The sequence below is a fragment of the Brassica oleracea genome, chromosome C9 (assembly GCF_000695525.1).
Source record: "Brassica oleracea var. oleracea cultivar TO1000 chromosome C9, BOL, whole genome shotgun sequence".
NCBI lineage: Eukaryota > Viridiplantae > Streptophyta > Magnoliopsida > Brassicales > Brassicaceae > Brassica > Brassica oleracea.
This window is the reverse complement of record NC_027756.1, coordinates 10,038,369-10,058,611: the sequence shown is the minus strand read 5'-3', so window position 1 is coordinate 10,058,611 and position 20,243 is coordinate 10,038,369. Positions and strand designations below refer to the sequence as shown.

Sequence of the window (20,243 nt, the reverse complement as noted above, 5' to 3'; positions counted from 1 at the left end):
TCTTGCTACAAAACAAACATAATTTAATAAGTAAATATATTTTAAAAAATGTAAATACTTTAAAAAAATGAAGAAGAGTTTACAGCAAACTGACGAAACCACAATTCTCGTTCTTCGAAAGGAATCACACTCCACTTTGAATATCCAAAACAAAGCATGGAGTACATCATCTGGTTGATGCTCCTGCTAATGCCATTTTTCGACTTGGTGAACCTTTAAAAAAATACAAGTTAGTTAACAAGTTAATTAATGGAAAAAAACATAATACTACAAATAAAAAAAAATACTAACCAAGTGCTATGTCCTCGTCGTGGGTTGGGATGGAGAACCGGGAGATGCTCTCGACCTGGTTGTTGAACCAATAGATCAACTGGCATGACTGGTGCGTTTGTCTTCAAATTATTAATACCTTCTTCAGTCACTACTCTGCTGCATAAGTCGCGGAAGAAAACACTTATCCCTGCAATTGCTTCATGAACATTACGTGGCAATAATGCTGAAAAAGCAAACGGGAGGAGGCACTGCATAATTACATGACAATCATGACTCTTCAAGCCACTAAACTTTCCTTCGCTTCTATCAACGCAGTTCCCCAAATTTGATACATATCCGCCAGGAAATTTCACTTTATCTGTAATCCAATCAAAGAACTCTTCTTTTCTAGCACCATCCAGCCGATAAATGGGAAAAGGGGCCGTACCGTTCTCATCAACGTGAAGTTCAGAACGATCACAGATATCGACTAAATCCAACCTTGACTTCAAATTATCCTTCATTTTACCTTGGATGTTAAGGATTGTATTCATCAGATTGTCGAAGAAGTTCTTCTCAATATGCATGACATCTAAATTATGCCGCAATAGATAACTCTCCCAATATGGCAGATCCCAAAAAATACTCTTTTTGTGCCAGTTATGTAGCTCTCCAACCGCACTGACTCGAATGTTTTCATGTCCACCTACATCTGGCGTCCTTTCTGCATCAAAATACCTAAACTGCTTCAACAAATCTTTCCCACTAACTTCCTCAGGTGGACCATCAAACACCTGCTTGTTCTTCGTAAACGAAGTCTTACTCCGGCGGTATGGATGATCAGGTGGTAGAAATCGTCTGTGACAGTCAAACCAACACGTTTTCCTTCCGTTCTTTAGTTGGAAAGCATATGTGTCATCTTGACAATATGGACATGATAGCTTCCCATGTGTTGTCCATCCAGATAACATACCATATGCTGGAAAGTCACTTATTGTCCACATAAGTACTGCCCGCATCTGAAAGTTTTCTTTGCGCGAAACATCGTATGTCTCAAAACCATGCGCCCATAGTTGTTGCAACTCATATATTAGTGGTTGAAGAAACACATCTAGTGATCTTTTAGGATGATCTGGCCCGGGGACGAGAATTGAGAGAAACAAAAACTATCGTCGCATGGTTCTTCTAACCTAATATGAGGCTGAAGTTCATTAACAGGCTGAGGTTCGCTAGTACTACCATATTCATAACCAGTTTCCCCATGAAGGTACCAAACTTTATAATTACGTGAAAACCCTTTCATATACAAATGAGTCCAAACATCAAATTCTTTTATAACCTTATTATTATTGCAAGTAGAGTAGGGACATCTTAACATACCACTTTTTGCATTCGGTTGCTGTTGAACAAGCCTCATGAGTTCTCCAATCCCTTGAACGTATTCTTCCGTAAGCAAATTGGTGTTGGGATCCAAATGAGGTTTATCCATCCACGAACGATAATAAGCTCCTGAAGACATGATTTTCACGGAATTGTTATGACTAAAGAGAAAAAAGAGAGAATGAGGTGTGAATGAGTTGAATGAGGAGGGGTTGCATTTATAGGAAATTGCTTACAGACATCCGATGACTTTTCGACGGAATACCGACAGATATAAAGCATTCCGTCGGAATTCCGTCGGTATTTTCCAATCTCAAACGGCTATAAAACGGTCATATACATTTGTCGGCAACGGTCACTTGGTTCGTCGGAAATTCGTCGGAAAATTCCGACGGAATATCGACGACCGTAACAGTTATATCTTTTAATCGGAATGTCGTCGGAAATTCGTCGATTGTTTTCTCGGAAATTCGTCGGAATTTGCCGACGGAATTCCGACGACTTCAGATTTTTTGTTTCCGTCGGAAATCAGTCGGAATTCCGTCCAAATTGTCCGACGCCTTTGGCGCCCGTCGGAATTTGGCGTGTTTTCTTGTAGTGGGGTGAATTTGTTGATCTCAGTTAAGATCTTCCTGAGCTGGTATCGACTACCACTAGCCTGAAGATTAGGGCTGAAAGGGTTATCCAAAACGATTGAATCAAGATCGTTGAGTTTGATGGTGTTCCATATAGTTTTGTTGTGAGAGGCAAGGAACCATGTGAATGTGATGCTCCCATGATACTACGTCGAGCTTCTTGAAAATGTTTGAAAGTATGTCTTTATCTATATTTTCTTATCTTGGAACATTTCATGATCCCTCTTGATTCTCCATTAAAGTACAACGGAATAAATGTATACGAAAAATATTTGATTCGAGATTATTATAGTCACTTACTTTTATCACAATTCTGAATTTTTGAAGGGTGTTTGATTCAACCAAATGATGTAGGATATTTATAGGGTGTGGGTACTTTATTTTTTTAAAATTTATAGTTATTTAAAACCAAAACATCATTAATGCAAGATAATTGTGATTGTATCTTGTGTAGATATGCTACTTACAATCTTAAAATTATGTATTGTTGAAATTAGTTATATTTTATATTGTTTTCTATTTTGAAAAGATTTAATATATGTTTGTACATAGGTATCTTCTAGTAGTTTTTATAGGATTAATTAAAAATCACTAACTTTTAAAAGATTTTGGTTATTTTAGTTTTAAATTCTATTTACTTTCAGTTCTATTTAGTTTCATAGTATTCGGTTCAATCTCAATCCAAGTTTTGTTGAAATTGTTTAGTCCATGTTACTGTACGTGTCCACCTGACACGATCTCTTAGTGGTAGCACTATAACAAGCAGCACGTGAGGCACCTCCAAAATGTGTATGTTGCTTGCAACTTCCGACACCAAGGTTCGTGTTGAGTAATTAATAAAAAAAGAAAAACATAGGGTGACCAAAAAGTATTTGACTCGAGAATTATAATTTCCAGATCATAGAATGCTTTCTTTAAAAAACTTATAGCCATTTAAAATCAAAACATCGATCATTAATGCATATAAGACTTTTGATAGGGTTTGTGTAGATATGCTTCAAAATCTTCACCTGAAATTGGGCTTTAGTTGTAGGCCCAACTTTGGTTTTGTCAGCTTGAGCTGATCGTCAGTGTTGGTCTTTATAAACGTGGACAATGTTTAGAACCTGAAGAAATGCCAGATCACTGAATCCGACCGGTTCACCTAATCGGATCCGGTTAGATCTTGCCAATATGGATCTGCGTAGGTTTCGAGTTTCGAGTTTCGAATTTCGAAAGGGAAGAAAAAAAGTTCTTTCTTTGCCTTCTCCTATGCCACTTGGGGCCTTCTTATCGAATGAAGCGTAGCATCTTGGCTCACGTGCAGAGCCGAGCTTGAAAAACATTTGCATGGGCCCCCTTATTGGTGGGCCCCTCATTTGAATGATTTTTTTTTCATTTTTTTTTGTAGAGATCAAAATTAAACTGTAGATAACTTCCTTTATAAAAAAACTGTAATTACTTTTAACGACTATTTTATTGTTTAATTATCTACTAGAACATTGAATAACATGTTTTGAAAAGTTGTGTCTCTTAATGAATAGTTAGTTTGGAATTATTGTGTTGTTTGTATACTGGCTTGTATAAAGAATCAAAATTATATTATAAAATATGTGTGAGAAAAAAAGGTTTTTAGTAACACTTTTATAAATTTAAAATCATGAATTTAAAGTATTATTGAATGTTGGTTTAAGACTACACCATTTTGAACATGTTTGGTAGTCCAATATTGAATTGAGTAAAACAAAATTTGATAAATATAACATGAACAGATCCGGTCCATGGCACAAGCAGAGTAGGCGACGCTCAAAAATTTTGTTGTCTTCTTTTGGTTTAATTTTTTTTTATAAAATATTCAATTTTTTTTACAAAAGAAAAAGAGCACATTTTGTAAATTGTAATGGAGCATCTACTGGGTATGGGCCGTCCCTGATTATGAATTATTGTAATAAAAATATAATATTAACATATTTTTTTATTTTGTTATATTGCTTTTTTTTATCATTTGCTCATTTCATTTGGAATGAGCAAAAAATATATATTTTAGACGTTGTTTCCACAATACATATATTGTTAGTTATTTGAAATTATCCATTTAGTTTGTGGGTGGCATAGAGAACACGAATCAATATTACCAATATGACATATAAATAATATTGTACTTTTATCTAATTTCCTCTAAGTTTAACCATGACTTATTGTTATTCTGTTGATCTTTAAATTTTTATTTTTGGCTAGATGACCATCAAACACAAATTATACAAACTTAATCTGTTTCACATTCGTGTCTTTGCCATTGTTCTTGAAGACTTTAACATTGAGACTTGTACCTTCAGCCAATACTGTATTAGTTTTCCAAAATTAAGTTTTAAAAATGTGCAGTTTCTAAAGGTATATCTCAGTGTGATAATTGTGAAAGCAGTGTTATTATATTACTTTATAGTTGAAAAGAGACCATATCTTTAAACATATAATTTAGTGTGAAAGGTTATTGAAAATGTTAAAAACTTAATTTTTTTTGTCTAAATGTTAAAATGTAAAAACTTAATTTATATTGCTTAATGTCGTCTCCAGTAATATAAAATTTCAATCAAATTCTCTTTGTAACTAAACAAACCTATTTTGCAGGTATATCAGGCAAAAATAAGAAGTGTCATAATCCAAAACAAAAAGAAAGAAAACACAACATTACTAAGGACATTTCCAACCATGACACAAAATTTGGTGTTAAACTTTATTTTTCATCTCCAACCATCACACCAAAACAATATTTTATATTATTAACTTTTTAATTTTGATAATTTATTACATTAATTATTTGTAATTGCTTAATTATATTTATTTCTTAAAATTTGGCAATTTATTTTCTGTTTAGTTATATTTGTTATTTTCTTTTAGTTAATTTATATTTATTTTTAATATTATTCGAAATTAAAAATTTTATACATTTTAAAATGAAAAATAAAGCATTTTTCTTCTGTTACAATTTAGTGTTACTGGTAATACTCATTTAATTATATTATTAATTAAAAAAATATAAATATAATAATAGTTTAATGATAGTAATGTAAACATACAAAAAATTTTAAAAAATGGTATAACTAAAAATGACGACAAAAAATAGTATAACTAAAAATAATTAATAAAATTAATATATCTATAATTAAATAAAAAGTAATAGACTACATTATTTTAATATTTGATGTGATAAATTGTGTTACACCAAATTTGGTATAATATTGTTCATACTACATCAAATTTAGTGGAATGATGTTTTAGGTATTTTATTAGAGATAGTATTACATCAGATTGTTGTTTTGGTGTCATGGTTAGAAATGGACTAAATAGATAAACCGAAACAATTGGATATTTTACGAAGTGGGCGTTAAATAAGACCCACTTTTCGAAATAGATTAAAAGGTATATGGTATATACCATTTCAATATCACGCAAATTGTTAAAAATGAATTCAAAGTCGGACATAAGCAGTGTTTGATGTGGGAAAGATCACTAGTAAAAATCTGTAGCATAGCCACTACATTATCGTTGCTATACAAAAAAATAGCCACTCTTCTGAACTAAAAAAAATCCGTGGCTATAGTCTCGTGACTTTTCGTGGCTAACCGCCACAGTTTTGCCACTGTATTTTCGGTTTAGCCACAAATTAATTGTAGCTACACATAGCCACGATTTCACCCCTATTTAACCGTACCTATAACAAAATAAAAAACAAAATTTTTTATTAAACTAATTATTTATAATTTAAAAAACAAAGTATATATTTTTTTTCCCCGAAAAGAAGTGCATTTTTATTATTTCTTCCCGAAAGGACATCATTACAAAGGTTACAGTTCGGATTCAAGCAAAATTCAGTACAACACTGAAATTAGCCGATCTAACTATTCGAACTACACAGCCAAGTTGTGGAAGCAACTCCGGGTTCTTTCGTCATCACTACCTTTCCCAGGTTAATCCAGTTAGGAGCTAAAAGCTTCCCACTCTCCTCCTCACCGTAGCCTTTGTAGTCCATGAAGTTCGAACGAGCAATAGAGCCCGATAAACATACCTTAGAGCTTCTGTGACCAGAGTCCAGGCGCAGCCTCCCATAAATAATAAGCCGGTAAAGAGACCCTGCTAAGAGAAAAGATCCCACCGCAACAAATACACAAACAAACGAACCAAGCAAAGCACAAGACTCTGCTGACCCCAAGCAAGAAACGGGCCAATATCATCGATGCTGGGAACCCGCCAGCCGCTAAAACCTGCACGGTAAAGTCCAACACACCACCACAGGAATCAAGTGAAACACCGTGGAGCCGGGATGTGAGCGGGGCCAAAGGAGACACCGAGACGATCAATGACAACCGGAGAACCGTCTCGCCCTTTGACGCCTTCAGGAACTGAAAGCTAATTTACCAGACTGAGAGAACCCGACGCCGGTGTCAGCGGAGCCAGAGCAATTACAATCGAGACAAGATCAAAGAGAAAGCCGAGGCCTTCACTTGAATAGACAGGAACACAGCCGTGAAGAGGAGATTAGTGGTGAGGATGCGCCTCAAGAAGCCACCGAGGGGCCATAGACGACCTCTGTCAAAACATCTTGGACGCCTACACGAGCCGGAGTTGAGCGGAACACCATCACCGCCTGCGTGTTACCACCCACGACTCGCCACCGAGTTAGTAGAAACCTCCGGAGCACACTAGACTACGGAATAAAGGGACCTGTTCTCAACGACCCGCAGAGAACCGGAGACACCAATAACCGCAGCCGGAGAACCACCAGACGAACGGCAGGAAAGCCGCATAACCGAACTGAGATTCAACCATCACTCCCCCTCACGCTCGACGAGATCTGAGAGAGATCAAAAGGGAAAATAGATCTGCTCCAGAGCCCAAAAAGCCGACCACTGCTTCAACCTGCAACCACCACGACCTTGCTGCAACTCCAGAGATAGCTGAACCACCACCTGCGACTCACCCCTCTCGAGCGGAGCTGTCAACGGAGTGGAACCCTAAGCCAGAGCCACACGCATAACCGGAGGAGAGGAAGAAGGCGATGCAGAGGCAAAGAGAAGACAAGCAAGGGAGGAGAAGGGCCACCGGCGTCGGCACACGCTCGGACGCGCCGCCGAACGCCGGTGAAAGATTAAAATTTGTTTTGGCTTGAGAGAGAGATACGGGGAGGTGAGAGAGAAAGAAGAAGAGAAAAAGACTAGGATAGCACCAAACCAAGTTTTTGTTCTCAAACTAGCACTCAAGGCTCAAAGTCACAAAAATAGGTTCCATTAAAGAGGTAAATATACACTTATACTCTTTGGGTTAATTAATCCAAACCTTAGAGTTTAGAGTTAAGGGATGAGGTTTTGGAATTAGGGTTTAAAATTTTATAAAAAAAAATTAAAAAAACAGTTTCAAAAAGTATTTTTGAATTATAAAAAAATTTTGAAAAATAAAAATTTAAAAAAAAATCAAAAAATTTTTTTTTAAAAAAATTTATAAAAAATTTCGAATCTGAAAACATATAATCTGAAACTATAAAAAAAATTTCTTTTTTTCAATTTTTTATTTTTGTTTTATTTGTTTTTATTTATTTTTGTTTGTTTATTTAATTTTAAACCAAAGGCATTATGATATTTTATCGTTTAGTGAATGTTATTTTTATGACTTTCTAGTGCTATTTTTGAGACAAAAACTTAAAATGTGCTATTATTGACAATTGCCTAAAGAAAAATTGGTAACATGCGAGAGTTCTAAAAAAACAAAGTATATATTACAAAGATACATGCATAAGTAAATACATCCATATATGTATATATGCCGTCAGGTTCAACCACCGTCCTCCTCCGTCAACCACCGCCTTCCTCCGCCAAAAAAGCTGTGGAGCTTCCCCTGCGTCGTCTTCTTCACTGTCAAGATCTCTTATCCACCGCCGTCAAGTTTCTGCTCCGTCACCTACCTTCTCCTTGAAGTAGCCTAAAAAACAAAACAAAACAAATCAATTAGAAATAGCGGAGGTGAAAGCAGAGAATAAGAAGACGAAGAGAGGTGGCCTGGTGGGCGGTGGTGATGGTGAGTAGGTAAAACCGATGAGAAGGTGAAGCCATGAGTCGATTGCAGTGGCGGAGCCACCTTGGCGAGAGGGTGGTCAATTGACCAATGTGAAACCTATAAATATTAAGTTTTATGTTTTTACAATGTTGTTTCTGTGGTAAATTGGTCAAAATATCTAAGTTTGACCCACATGTCATGGGTTTAACTCTCATATATGTTATTTTTTATCTATAATAATTGAATTATGACCCATGTGGAACTTTGGTCTAGCTCCGCCACTGGTCGATTGTTACAGAGAATGAGTAGAATGAAAGAAGAAAACTCAGAGGAAGGAGAGAGGAAAAGAGAAAAAAAGGAAGAAGAAAGAAACGCAAATGATTGTGTCCATTAGATGGATGTTACAATCAACGGTTGAAGTAGTTTCAGTCAATCCAAGTCTTTCTTTATCGACCAATCATATATTTATCTTCTTTTTTGCATTTTCTTATCAGCCAATGGAAAAGCACATGGGAGTGAGTACACGACAACACATAAAAATGTCTCCCTTCTTATTATGTTTATGATATTCAGACAGTTGAACCAAAAAAAGATATTCAGACACGTTTTAATTTAATTTTTTTGTGTGTTTGCAACTAGTATTTTTATTTGTAACTAAATCATAATGTTAATATTTGATATGGATAGATTATGAATTGGGGTATAAGATTTAGATTAAGAGATAGGGTTTAGTTATAGTGTTTGGGATTTATATTTAAGATCTGAAATTAAATTTTGAAAATATTAGATTTTGAATTTAAGTTTAAAACTTGAAGTATACATGTATTAAAAGGTTTGATTTAAAATTTAATGTTTGTGATAAGGTTTGGAATATGAATTTGAGGATGAAGTTTGAAAATAATAAGTGTGTAAAGTGAATTTTATAATATGGAGTTGTGAAATTAGAGTTTGGTGTGTTAAAGTGATAAGGTTTAGATATATGGTACGAGGTTAATGTTTTTAAAAATTGTGTATGGTATAAAGAAATGTTGGATATTAGACTTAGGTAACATAGATAAAATTTTAATTAGATTTATTGTTTTGTAGATAAGTTTAAGTTTATGGTATATGTTTGGGATTTTTCATGGCTAAAACGTGGCTATGGTAGCCACAACATTTTTTCGTGGTTAGCCCGTGGCTATTTTTTTTAAAAGCATGGTTAAACGTGGTTATTTCGTGGCTTTTTTTAAATTAGCAACGGTTTTGTAGTGGCACTACTAGACCTGGGATTTTAAACCAAATCGAACCGAACTCTCCGAACCGAACCGAATCGAATCGAACCGAAGTTTGGGAAATTCGGTTTAGTTTTAGTTAAGAGCATGAAACCGATCGGTAAAATTTAAAATCATAATCGGTTATCGGTTAATTCGGTTCGGTTCACTAAAACCGAACGGTTAATCAAATTAAAAAAAAAAAAAACAATACCTTTACTCTTCGTCTTAGGCGTCAAAACCTAATCTTCTTCGTTTCCCCATCTCATCCCGTCTTCTTCGTTTCACCATCTCGTCGTATTTTTATCCTTTCACCACCTCATCCCATCTTCTTCTTCACCATCTCATCTCCCTTTACATCTATCTCTGCTTCGTTTTCTTCTCCCATTTCGTTTTCATTTCTTGATTGGTTTTCCTCATTTGATTCATTTCTTCCCTGCTTTAGTTAATAGGTATAACTATTCTCCTTTCACTTTTCTTCTTCTCTGTTTCGCTTGATAAAATTAGGTTCTGATTCATTCTTCATCGACAGAGTAACACCGTTACCAAAACTTCGGCAACCAAAACCATAAACCGAAGCAACCGACTCCGAACCGAACCGAATCAATGATTTATTCGGTTCAATTCAGAAGCTTTTCCTCAATCCGAAATAACCGAAGAACGGTACTAACCAAACCGAAGTATCCGTAGAAACCAAAGTCGCAAGCCTAGGCACTACCATAGCTATGAAGAAGATTTGTACTAGTGGATGATTTATAACATTTCTACGGAAGCATTTGTTAAAGCATAGCTACTACATATATGTATACCGTACTGATTTGAACTGAAACATGCATTTTAGGAAATGAGGGAAATCACAACTTTTTGCCTCTGCTTTTGGGCAACTCCAGCTTGGGTTCTAAAGCCAGTCATGTTACCACGCTGGATCTGTCATATCTAATGTCATTGCCAACAGTTTCCGTCGTGACCATAGCATTATTCCATCATTGCTTCGTCTGCAGTTTCATGATTGCTTTCTTACGGTTCTTAAGCTTATCCTTGTGTGGAAATAAATATATATGGACTTAGTAATGTATATAGACATAAATTACATTGATCTAGCAAAGTTTTGAATGATTGTGTAGGTTGTGATGCATTGACCCCAGACCTGGAAAGCCATCAGTGAAAAGCTGATAGACTATAGATCTATGTAATCTGAATAGTACTGATTTGTATTAAGAATGAGGATGAAAGATACAACTTGAGTGTGAATCGAACTAAGCTCTCATGACGAACTTAGCACAAATCCACCAGTCTCATAACGACTGAGGAGCAAAGACTCATAACGTCTCTAACTGACAACATCAAGCATAAACCATAAAATGAATATGAGTACTTGTTTATGAGTACATCAAGCATACTACTAAGTAAAGCTGTAAAGACTCTCGTCGTCTCAGAAGGTTCTCCTTGACTCTTTATTCAAACATCTCTTAGCTTCATTCTTCTTCCTCCACGACTTCCTTTGCCTTTCTTCTTCTATAATATGACTTCTTGAACCTATCAATACTTCCCCAACGAAATCCAGCTTGCCCTCAAGCTGGTAAGACGGAAAACGAGCTTTAAATTCTTCATACAACAACCAAGAATTCTCAAGAGCTGACTTCCCTTGCCACTGGACCAACAACTCCAAATCTCCTGTCGAATTATAACGTTTCTCCAATATGTCCTCTGGTTCAAACACTTCATCATCGATGGTAACACATCCTGGTGGCAACAAACTACACTACTCTTGCGGACCAAGTGCCAGTTTAAGTTTAGAAATATGAAAAACCGCGTGAATACGAGCCTCTGGAGGAAGTAAAAGCTTATACGCTGTCTTCCCTATACGTTCAATCACCTTATACGGTCCATAGAATTTTGCCGCTAACTTCTGACATACACGACGAGACACTGTCTTCTGACGATAAGGCTGAAGCTTCAGAAATACCATATCACCCATTGACAACTCCACTTCCCTTCTCGACTTATCTGCTTGTTGTTTCATTATGTCCTGAGCTCTCAATAAGGTATGTTTTAATGCTTCCAAAGCCTCATCACGTTCCAATAGTGTTCTTTCCAATTCAAAGTTTGAAGTGGATCCAGGTTCAAAAGGCAATAGAGGAGGAGGATCTCTCCCATAGATCACTTTAAATGGTGTTGTCTTCAAGGACTTATGGTAAGTTGTGTTATAATGCCAAATAAGAGTGCCAAGACCTTGGATGTGTCGATGAAAAACACCTCAAATACGTCTCCAGACAACGATTAAGCACCTCAGATTATCCATCTGTCTGAGGATGAAAAGCAGTATTGTACTTCAGTGTTGTTCCCACCAAACGAAACACCTCACTCCAGAAAGAACTCAGAAAAATGCAATCTCGGCAGAGACAATGCTCCTTGGAAATCCATGTAACTTGACCACTTCATTAACGAACTTCTTCGCAACCTCCAAAGCCGTGAACAGGTGTTTAAGGCTTATGAAGTGAGCAAACTTACTGAGACGATCTATCACCACCAAAATGACATTAAATCCATTCGACGTTGGCAACCCTTCAATAAAATCCATGTTGATATCATCCCACACTTGGTTTGGTATTGGTAAAGGTTGAAGTAGTCCTGCAGTCTCTATCCGGTCGCTACGTAGCGACCGAGCGCGCATCCCGAAGACCGTAGCGAACCCATTTCATGTTTTCCGTCATTCTAAGGAATCAATCAAAATTTACGATAAAAACCACGGAAAGTTCGTTCTTTATCGAAAGAAGTCATAATAAACACTTCGAGTCAGAAGACGGCCCAAAGCGACCTAAAAAATGACTCGAGGCCCAACTTGCGGTTTCTTACCCAACAGCCCGTAAGCCGCGTGATGGTTTACGCTTGGTTCACAAGAAAAGATAAATGTTAAGTTTCCGCGGATAAATACGAAAATTTGAAGATAATTACGAAGATCGGGAAAAATGAAATATCTCCATTTTTATGCTATGACGGCTTAAGGGCAGAAGAGAAAAAGCGCAAACCGACCTAGGAGCGAGTATACAAGGAGTCCTAGGCGAGAGGCATGGAGAGAGATATTTTCAGAGCAAACTTAGCACTTAGAGCGATTTTGGCATATTTCCGTTTTTGTTATTTCGAGCTGCGACTCAATTATGTTTTGCCGTCTTAGGGTTGCTAGAAGTAGGAATCTCGCCGACAACTCTCGAGCCCAGGCTTATACCTTGTTGTAACGCTCAAACACAGATTCAGAATAAGATATATTTTGCTCTCTTCTTACGATTTTTATACTTTGTCGTTGATATCTCGTGTTCTGATTGTTTAGCATGTGGTATTAACAGATCTCCGAGACCTCTGTGAAATTAGGGTTTTCCTAGTTTCCTAATTTAGACGGAAATCGACAGTGCAAATTTCTGTTCCCACATCAGTGATATGGTTCATCTGCTTCTCGATTGCTTTTAATCTTAAAGTAGAAAAAATCGCCATCGTCTCGATCTTCTTCTCCACCGAATCGAGCTTCTTCGTCGTCACTCGATCGTTCTGAGCTAACTTCTCGTAATTGTGCTTCGCCAGCTCAATATCGTCATGAATCTGATGGAGATTCATCGATTTCTCTGCCTCTGCGGATATCGTCTTCTCCCGATCTCCTCCGTTTCGCGTTTCCACCATTTCGTCTCTTCGCGGTAGTTTGATCCATTTTCGCCGCACCAAGGATAGACTATAGATCTATGTAATCTGAATAGTACTGATTTGTATTAAGAATGAGGATGAAAGATACAACTTGAGTGTGAATCGAACTAAGCTCTCATGACGAACTTAGCACAAATCCACCAGTCTCATAACGACTGAGGAGCAAAGACTCATAACGTCTCTAACTGACAACATCAAGCATAAAGCATAAATTGAATATGAGTATTGTTTATATACTACTAAGTAAAGCTGTAAAGACTCTCGTTATCTCAGAAGGTTCTCCTTGACTCTTTATTCAAACATCTCTTATCTTCATTCTTCTTCCTCCACGACTTCCTTTCCCTTCCTTCTTCTATAATATGACTTCTTGAACCTATCAAAAGCGCATGATCAACTGTAAGCGTAAGAGGCTATGAGATCACCTGTAACCGTAAGCGTCATGTGAGGCTAAGAGAAAGCTCGAGGCGGTATGCCCAGGACCCAGGGCCAGGAGTTGGCTTGGCTAATGAGCAGACATTGTTTCTCTAGCCACAATGCATCATGACCGTCATCGTTCACTTTCAGTCGAATTCACAAATGGCTCTAGGTTTTTCACAAAGAGTTGCTACAACATTAACAACAATGTAGATATATATATATATATATATATAATTTGTAGAAATCATATCAAACATCCCCAGGCCGGTTAATTTTGTTTTAGAAACAAACTTTCTAGATGAAGTGTAGTATATAATGCTACAGAAGGAACCTGCGTTTCAGCTGAATGAATGATATGATTTGAAACAATTCTCAAAATTCTCAAGTTTCTTGGTAAGAATAAAAGTGCCTCTAATTGAGCGTCAAGTTGTAACTGATACTTGTTCAGATATGCATTCAATTCATCAGTTCCAAGGACCTGAGTCAAGAGTCAAACAAATACTCTTTAGATGTGGAAAAACACTTGATGCCCTCCAATTACCTTGGCAATTTTGACAAGCTGATCCTAGTTGTCATGGCCATAGAAGAAAGGTTCCTTGCGGAATATCTACAAGGGAAGATAATAAGGCAAATCAGATGACCATCGATATATATATATATGAAACATGCTGCAGATAATCATATAAATGTAGCAAATGTACTCACCATCCCAGCAAACATGCAACCAAGGCTCCACATGTCCAAGGAATAGTCATAGTTCTGTAAATCCACAAAGTCCGGGTCCCTTAAAGTACCTGATTGAAGAGGTAACATTTCATCGAGCTTAGTTATTGATAAAGACAGTATAATGTAACATGTTTACATTAAAATTCAAAAATTAGATAACAGAACCTTGAGGCCACACGGACGTTATACTCTTTTCCAGGATGATAAAACTCAGCGAGACCCCCCAATCTATCAGGCGAAGTTTTCCCAGCTCATGGTCGATCATGACATTGTGTGGCTTCACATCTTTGTGCATTATACCTTGCGAGTGGCAGTAGTCCAATGCCTGCATCATATCACAAGAAAGTTTCAAGGTTATTACTAACCTTTATATGTTGTAAGTCACTGAATGGTAAAGGGATTATACAAAAACTACCTTCAACAGCTCATAGATGTAGTATCGGATGTCATAGTCAGTCAAAGTAGGATACATAACCTTAAAGTCTATGCTGTTAACATACTCAAATATCAAGCTTGGAGTTTTTGAGTGTTCGTCTCTGACAACATCGAGCAACTTCACAATGTTTGGGCCTTCACAGAGATTCTGAAGTATCTTAATCTCTCTTCTAATATGTTAAAAGGATCACATAAATAACAATTCACAAAAGAACCTATCTAACTTTAAGTAATGTAAGACACTAACCTTCTTCTTCTTGACAGGCTTAAGGATCTTGAAAACGCACTGCTCGTTGCTGTTCATGTTAATCCCCTCAAAAACCTCACTGTATTTGCCTCTCTCCACTTTCCTCACTACCTCGTAATCATCTTGCTCCCTAAAGAAACCAAACACAAAGAAGAACGCTTGAACCTTTTAACAAAAACATCATCATTACCTATCATATACAGAACTACACCAAACAACTTCTCCTCAAACAGATCAAACTCTTTTCCAGGATGATAAAACTTAGCGAGACCCCAAATCTATCAGGCGAAGTTTTCCCAGCTCATGGTCGATCATGACATTGTGTGGCTTCACATCTTTGTGCATTATACCTTGCGAGTGGCAGTAGTCCAATGCCTGCATCATATCACAAGAAAGTTTCAAGGTTATTACTAACCTTTATATGTTGTAAGTCACTGAATGGTAAAGGGATTATACAAAAACTACCTTCAACAGCTCATAGATGTAGTATCGGATGTCATAGTCAGTCAAAGTAGGATACATAACCTTAAAGTCTATGCTGTTAACATACTCAAATATCAAGCTTGGAGTTTTTGAGTGTTCGTCTCTGACAACATCGAGCAACTTCACAATGTTTGGGCCTTCACAGAGATTCTGAAGTATCTTAATCTATCTTCTAATATGTTAAAAGGATCACATAAATAACAATTCACAAAAGAACCTATCTAACTTTAAGTAATGTAAGACACTAACCTTCTTCTTCTTGACAGTCTTAAGGATCTTGATAACGCACTTCCCGTTGCTGTTCATGTTAATCCCCTCAAAAACCTCACTGTATTTGCCTCTCTCCACTTTCCTCACTACCTCGTAATCATCTTGCTCCCTAAAGAAACCAAACACAAAGAAGAACGCTTGAACCTTTTAACAAAAACATCATCATTACCTATCATATACAGAACTACACCAAACAACTTCTCCTCAAACAGATCAAATATCAAAAGCCATAAAGGCTAAAACTTTCGTATCAATTCCACAAAAAAGACTCGAACTTTGGATCTTACCCCCACTCAACATTGAGAGACTCATAATTCCAATACTCTTTAGGACGGATCATGTTCACATCAGTGTATACACAAGCTTTCGACATCACGATGCGAAGAGAGATCTCTTCGTCGAGTGAATATGGATCGAGATGAGGATCGAAGCTGCTTCCGTTAGTGTAACGACGGTCGACGGTGAGGTAGGATAATGCGCCGATGGCGCACGGGAGATGAAGATGGAGCCACACAATAAGAGGAAGCGTAGGAGGAGGAGGAGGGAGGAGGAGGAGGCGCATATATCATTCAGAAGTCATGATGCTTTCAATAAAATGGGCTTTGTGGACCATTCAGATTAACATGCGGGCTCGTAAAAAAAAAAGTGAAGCCCAACAATATCCAAATCCGTGTGTGACATGGCAAAAAGCAATTTCCCTTCCAAGCTGACGTGGACGTCCTCACTTAATGCTCTTATTCCCTTTTTATTATTTGTTTGATCCCAACAAATTCAACTGTTTTTATTTGAAAATATTTAATAATCATTTTTTATATTATAAAAATGATGTGCAATACTTATATATTATATGTATATTTTCGAATACCTAATAACTCAGGTCCAGCTCTGTTCACGTGCCTCTTCCCAAAAGAACAATGTTATGTACAAATATAAAAAGAGTATTCTGATACAGTATGTAATAAAAACAAACATTCGATCGATAGTAGACAATTATACTGATAGTTATCTCGTTTTTTCTTTGCTGTTAGTTCATGTTAATTAGACCAATAATACAATGTTATATGGTCTTTAGTCTTTTTTTTTTTTTTTTTTCTAAATTGTATTGGAAAATATTTAATCTTTTTAGGTTTGGTCTTCCACAGTGGCAAGCAGTAACAGAGCAAAAAGCAGAAGAGAAAAACGTTAAAATAATAGCGGCCGGATCCAATAAGAAATTGGGAACATTTACACCATAGGTCACATTCTATCTCGAATCTAGTTGGATGCGAGACAGACAATGGAGAGTGTTTGGATCCAATGATGGCTGTTTTGGATGAGTCAATGATATTAGGAAGTGATGGCACCATAAATGAGTTGCTTCCTGGAGGTGGAGATTCATTGTGGGAACAGTTCTTTAGTGAGTCTCCAGGGATTGGCATCACAGATGAGCTAGTGTCAAGGTCAGTGGACAATGAGTTAATAATGGAGCAGCTAGAATTACAACGTAACCTGAGGAATGTGTTGGGCAACAATCAACAAATGAACCATCTTACTGAACAGATGGGACTTCTCTCATCAGATGCGCTCAGGAAATGAAAAATCGCCGCAGGTTCCATAATCTTTACTCTCAAGAGGTGATCCATCTTTCTTTATTTGTGAGCTTTATATATCCACACACTTTCAAGAAACTTTGTGCTAAATCCCCACTTGTTCTCGCAGATGTAGAAGATGGGGGTTAAGTTTTGTGGAGTTGCAGCAACAAAAGTATAATGATCAGAAGGAGGTGGTGGTGTATCTATGTATCAAACTCTCGTTCTTGTCAATGTGTGATTAAAAAAAATAAAAGAACTATTGCTTTGTGAACTTAGCATTTATGTGTGGGTATATCGACTTACTTCCGAGATAAATCATTGATCTTGTTCGATATAGTCGATACTACTTCATTGGAACGTGTCAAATCAAATGGAAAAATTCGTACTCGTTACAAACCGCAACCAACAACACATAGAGGAAACAAGAGAAGGTTACATAAAAAGACATATTTCGTCTTTTCTTTGCAGTGAAAGATTATGGTTTTAACACACTTTACTTGTACAGCTTGGTAGATTCGAGACCAAAATGCCCCCATCTAAAAATTTAGAAGGAAGCAACGATTTAATTAGTTATTTCTTTTTATATTAATAAATTCAACGGTGCGTTTTGCTAGGATATGGTGGTTACAAAGTCGTGAATAGGAAATAGTGGTTACACGTGTATGTTAGAAGGCATTGTTATTGTTGTGGACGTGATTCTTGTGGTTAGGGTACAAAAGATACAAAGTTTCTAGCACATATAGTATGGATGTGATACAGTGAATAGTTCAAATATCTTAACTTGATAAGCATACATAATGTTTGATAATATAACAGACCTAGAAACCGCATATATTACAAAAGCATACATAATGTTTGGGAAGGGGATGTATGGACAAGCGTGATGTTTTCAAGTCAGTAACCACGAACTTCATATCCATAACCATACAACCTCATTTACGGTATCTATCGTCACCATAGTCTCCACCTTTGTATCCACTTTCGTATCCATCGCCTCTGTATCCATAACCACCATAACCTCTACTCTGGTGTCAACCACCATCTCCTCATCTCGAGCAACCACCTTAGTATCCACCATCTTCATATCCATAACCACCTTCGTAAGTCATCATAATTATTTCATCAGAACTCAGATCTCCTCAGCGACTCAAGTCACTCAACCACAATCCCAGATCTCCGCTGAAACTTCAAAAGCTCACTGCTCTCAACTTCAGTCTCAATTCAAATCTTCTTGACGGATTAATTGCCTTAGTCACCGGAGCTGGATTTTGGAATTCACTCTCCTCTGTGACTTCATTAAACTCTCCAAATCTCCTCTGTTCAAGCCCAGAAAGCTTGAATCTGCTTCTAGTAATAGCCATGGTAGCTTATCCACGGTAAATCCCAAGCTTATCACAATTGATTTATTTACAAGGTTTGTTTCATCACACTCATCGATTTGGATTAGGATCTGAACATTTGGGAAAGTAAAATGGAATGATGAGAGAGGGTTACAAGAACAAAATTAGGAGAGATGATGAACTTCCGTAATAAATTAGAAAAGAAGAGAAAAGAAAAAGTGAAATTTGGTCTTAGGGCATTAGAGTCTTTAGACACATAGAATGTGTGTGGAAAGTTCAATGTGTCTCCAAGTGTAATTGGAAACTTATAAAGTGTCCTTGGGTGTAAAATTTTCACGAAACAATAGGGAAAGTAAAATATATTTTTTTTACCGACCATGAAGGGGTTATAATTATCTTTAAGTTAACTCTAATAAAGTAATTATCATCGAATAAAGTAATTATCATTGACCACGAGCAAAGAATTTAAAGGCGGATAGTCTAGCACGAAGTGCCAGGATTCAACCGTCTTTCGTTGTTCACATAGATGTGGAATTACCGATGTGTTTTACGGAGTCAGTATGAATCCGTTTTTAAGTTGATGACAAAAAAAAAATCATTGAAAATATAAATTATTATTATATATAAGTTATATATTATAAGAAATTACATAATTTCCATTGTGCAAATAAAAGTATAAAATTTTAAAATAGATATTTATATAACAGTCTTGTTTTTATAAGTTCATAACTCTAGTTCTTTTATCTCATCTGTTTTCCACCGTTCTTCCTTAACATAACGAAACTCGAGCCCGTAACAGTTTGGATTATTCGCGTGTTTCCATACGTCCTGGCAAATTGTGCAGTCCGAACAACACACCATAAACCTGACAAGCTTTTTAGTGCCGGCTTGTACAAGTTCGTCCCTAGGTCTCATTCCTATTATACACGACCTACCAGTTCCGGTATTTTCCGTAAAAATACAATGTGAAAGATTAAATATCTTTAGGTTTGGAAGGCCAATAATGAGCGCTATTGATGCTTCTATACATGCATAATTGCATCGAAAGCTCACTCGCTCGAGGCTCGGAAAATTGCATACAATTATATTGGCAAGGTCTTTGCTCAACATAGTAGTAAATTTTATGGTTGTAAGATTTCTACAGTTTTCTCCGATGGCTTGAAACTCAACGCTGGAGACTTCACGTACCGTCATTGATATAAATGGGTGAATAATCAACGTTTGAAGATTCTGCCATTTACTAAAGGCTGACTGAACTGAATTTATATTTAGAGATGTCCACATTGGTAACGCAAGTTTTTGGATGTTCGGCATCCTTATAAAAAGGGAGAATAAGATTTATATCAGATTTTTATGCTATGTAAAGCTAGCTCAAAAGTGAAGTGAAATACAAGAACTAGCATAGTTTTGCGTGCCCATTAGAAATGATCGCAAGCTCCTCTTCTGCGACACTGCAATATACGTTGAAGAAAAAAGAATTCGGGACAGTTCGGGCGAATTTGTTGATTTCAGTTAAG

The 20,243-nt window shown here is 36.7% G+C and overlaps 1 protein-coding gene and 1 pseudogene across 1 annotated transcript; both read right to left on the bottom strand.

The window, feature by feature from the left end:
* Positions 1-13,407: 13,407 nt before the first annotated feature.
* On the bottom strand, positions 13,408-16,203 carry LOC106314281 (annotated as a pseudogene).
* Positions 16,204-19,449: 3,246 nt separating this feature from the next.
* Positions 19,450-20,223, bottom strand: LOC106314280 (putative F-box protein At4g11580). The gene has a single exon (XM_013752183.1). The coding sequence runs from the start codon at positions 20,038-20,040 to the stop codon at positions 19,450-19,452; it is 591 nt and encodes a 196-aa protein (XP_013607637.1). The 5' UTR covers positions 20,041-20,223.
* Between the last annotated feature and the right edge of the window lie 20 nt (positions 20,224-20,243).

Excerpts from the sequence above, each read along its gene's own strand:
- LOC106314280 (XM_013752183.1), bottom strand. The coding sequence starts at position 20,040 with ATGCCGAACATCCAAAAACTTGCGTTACCAATGTGGACATCTCTAAAT.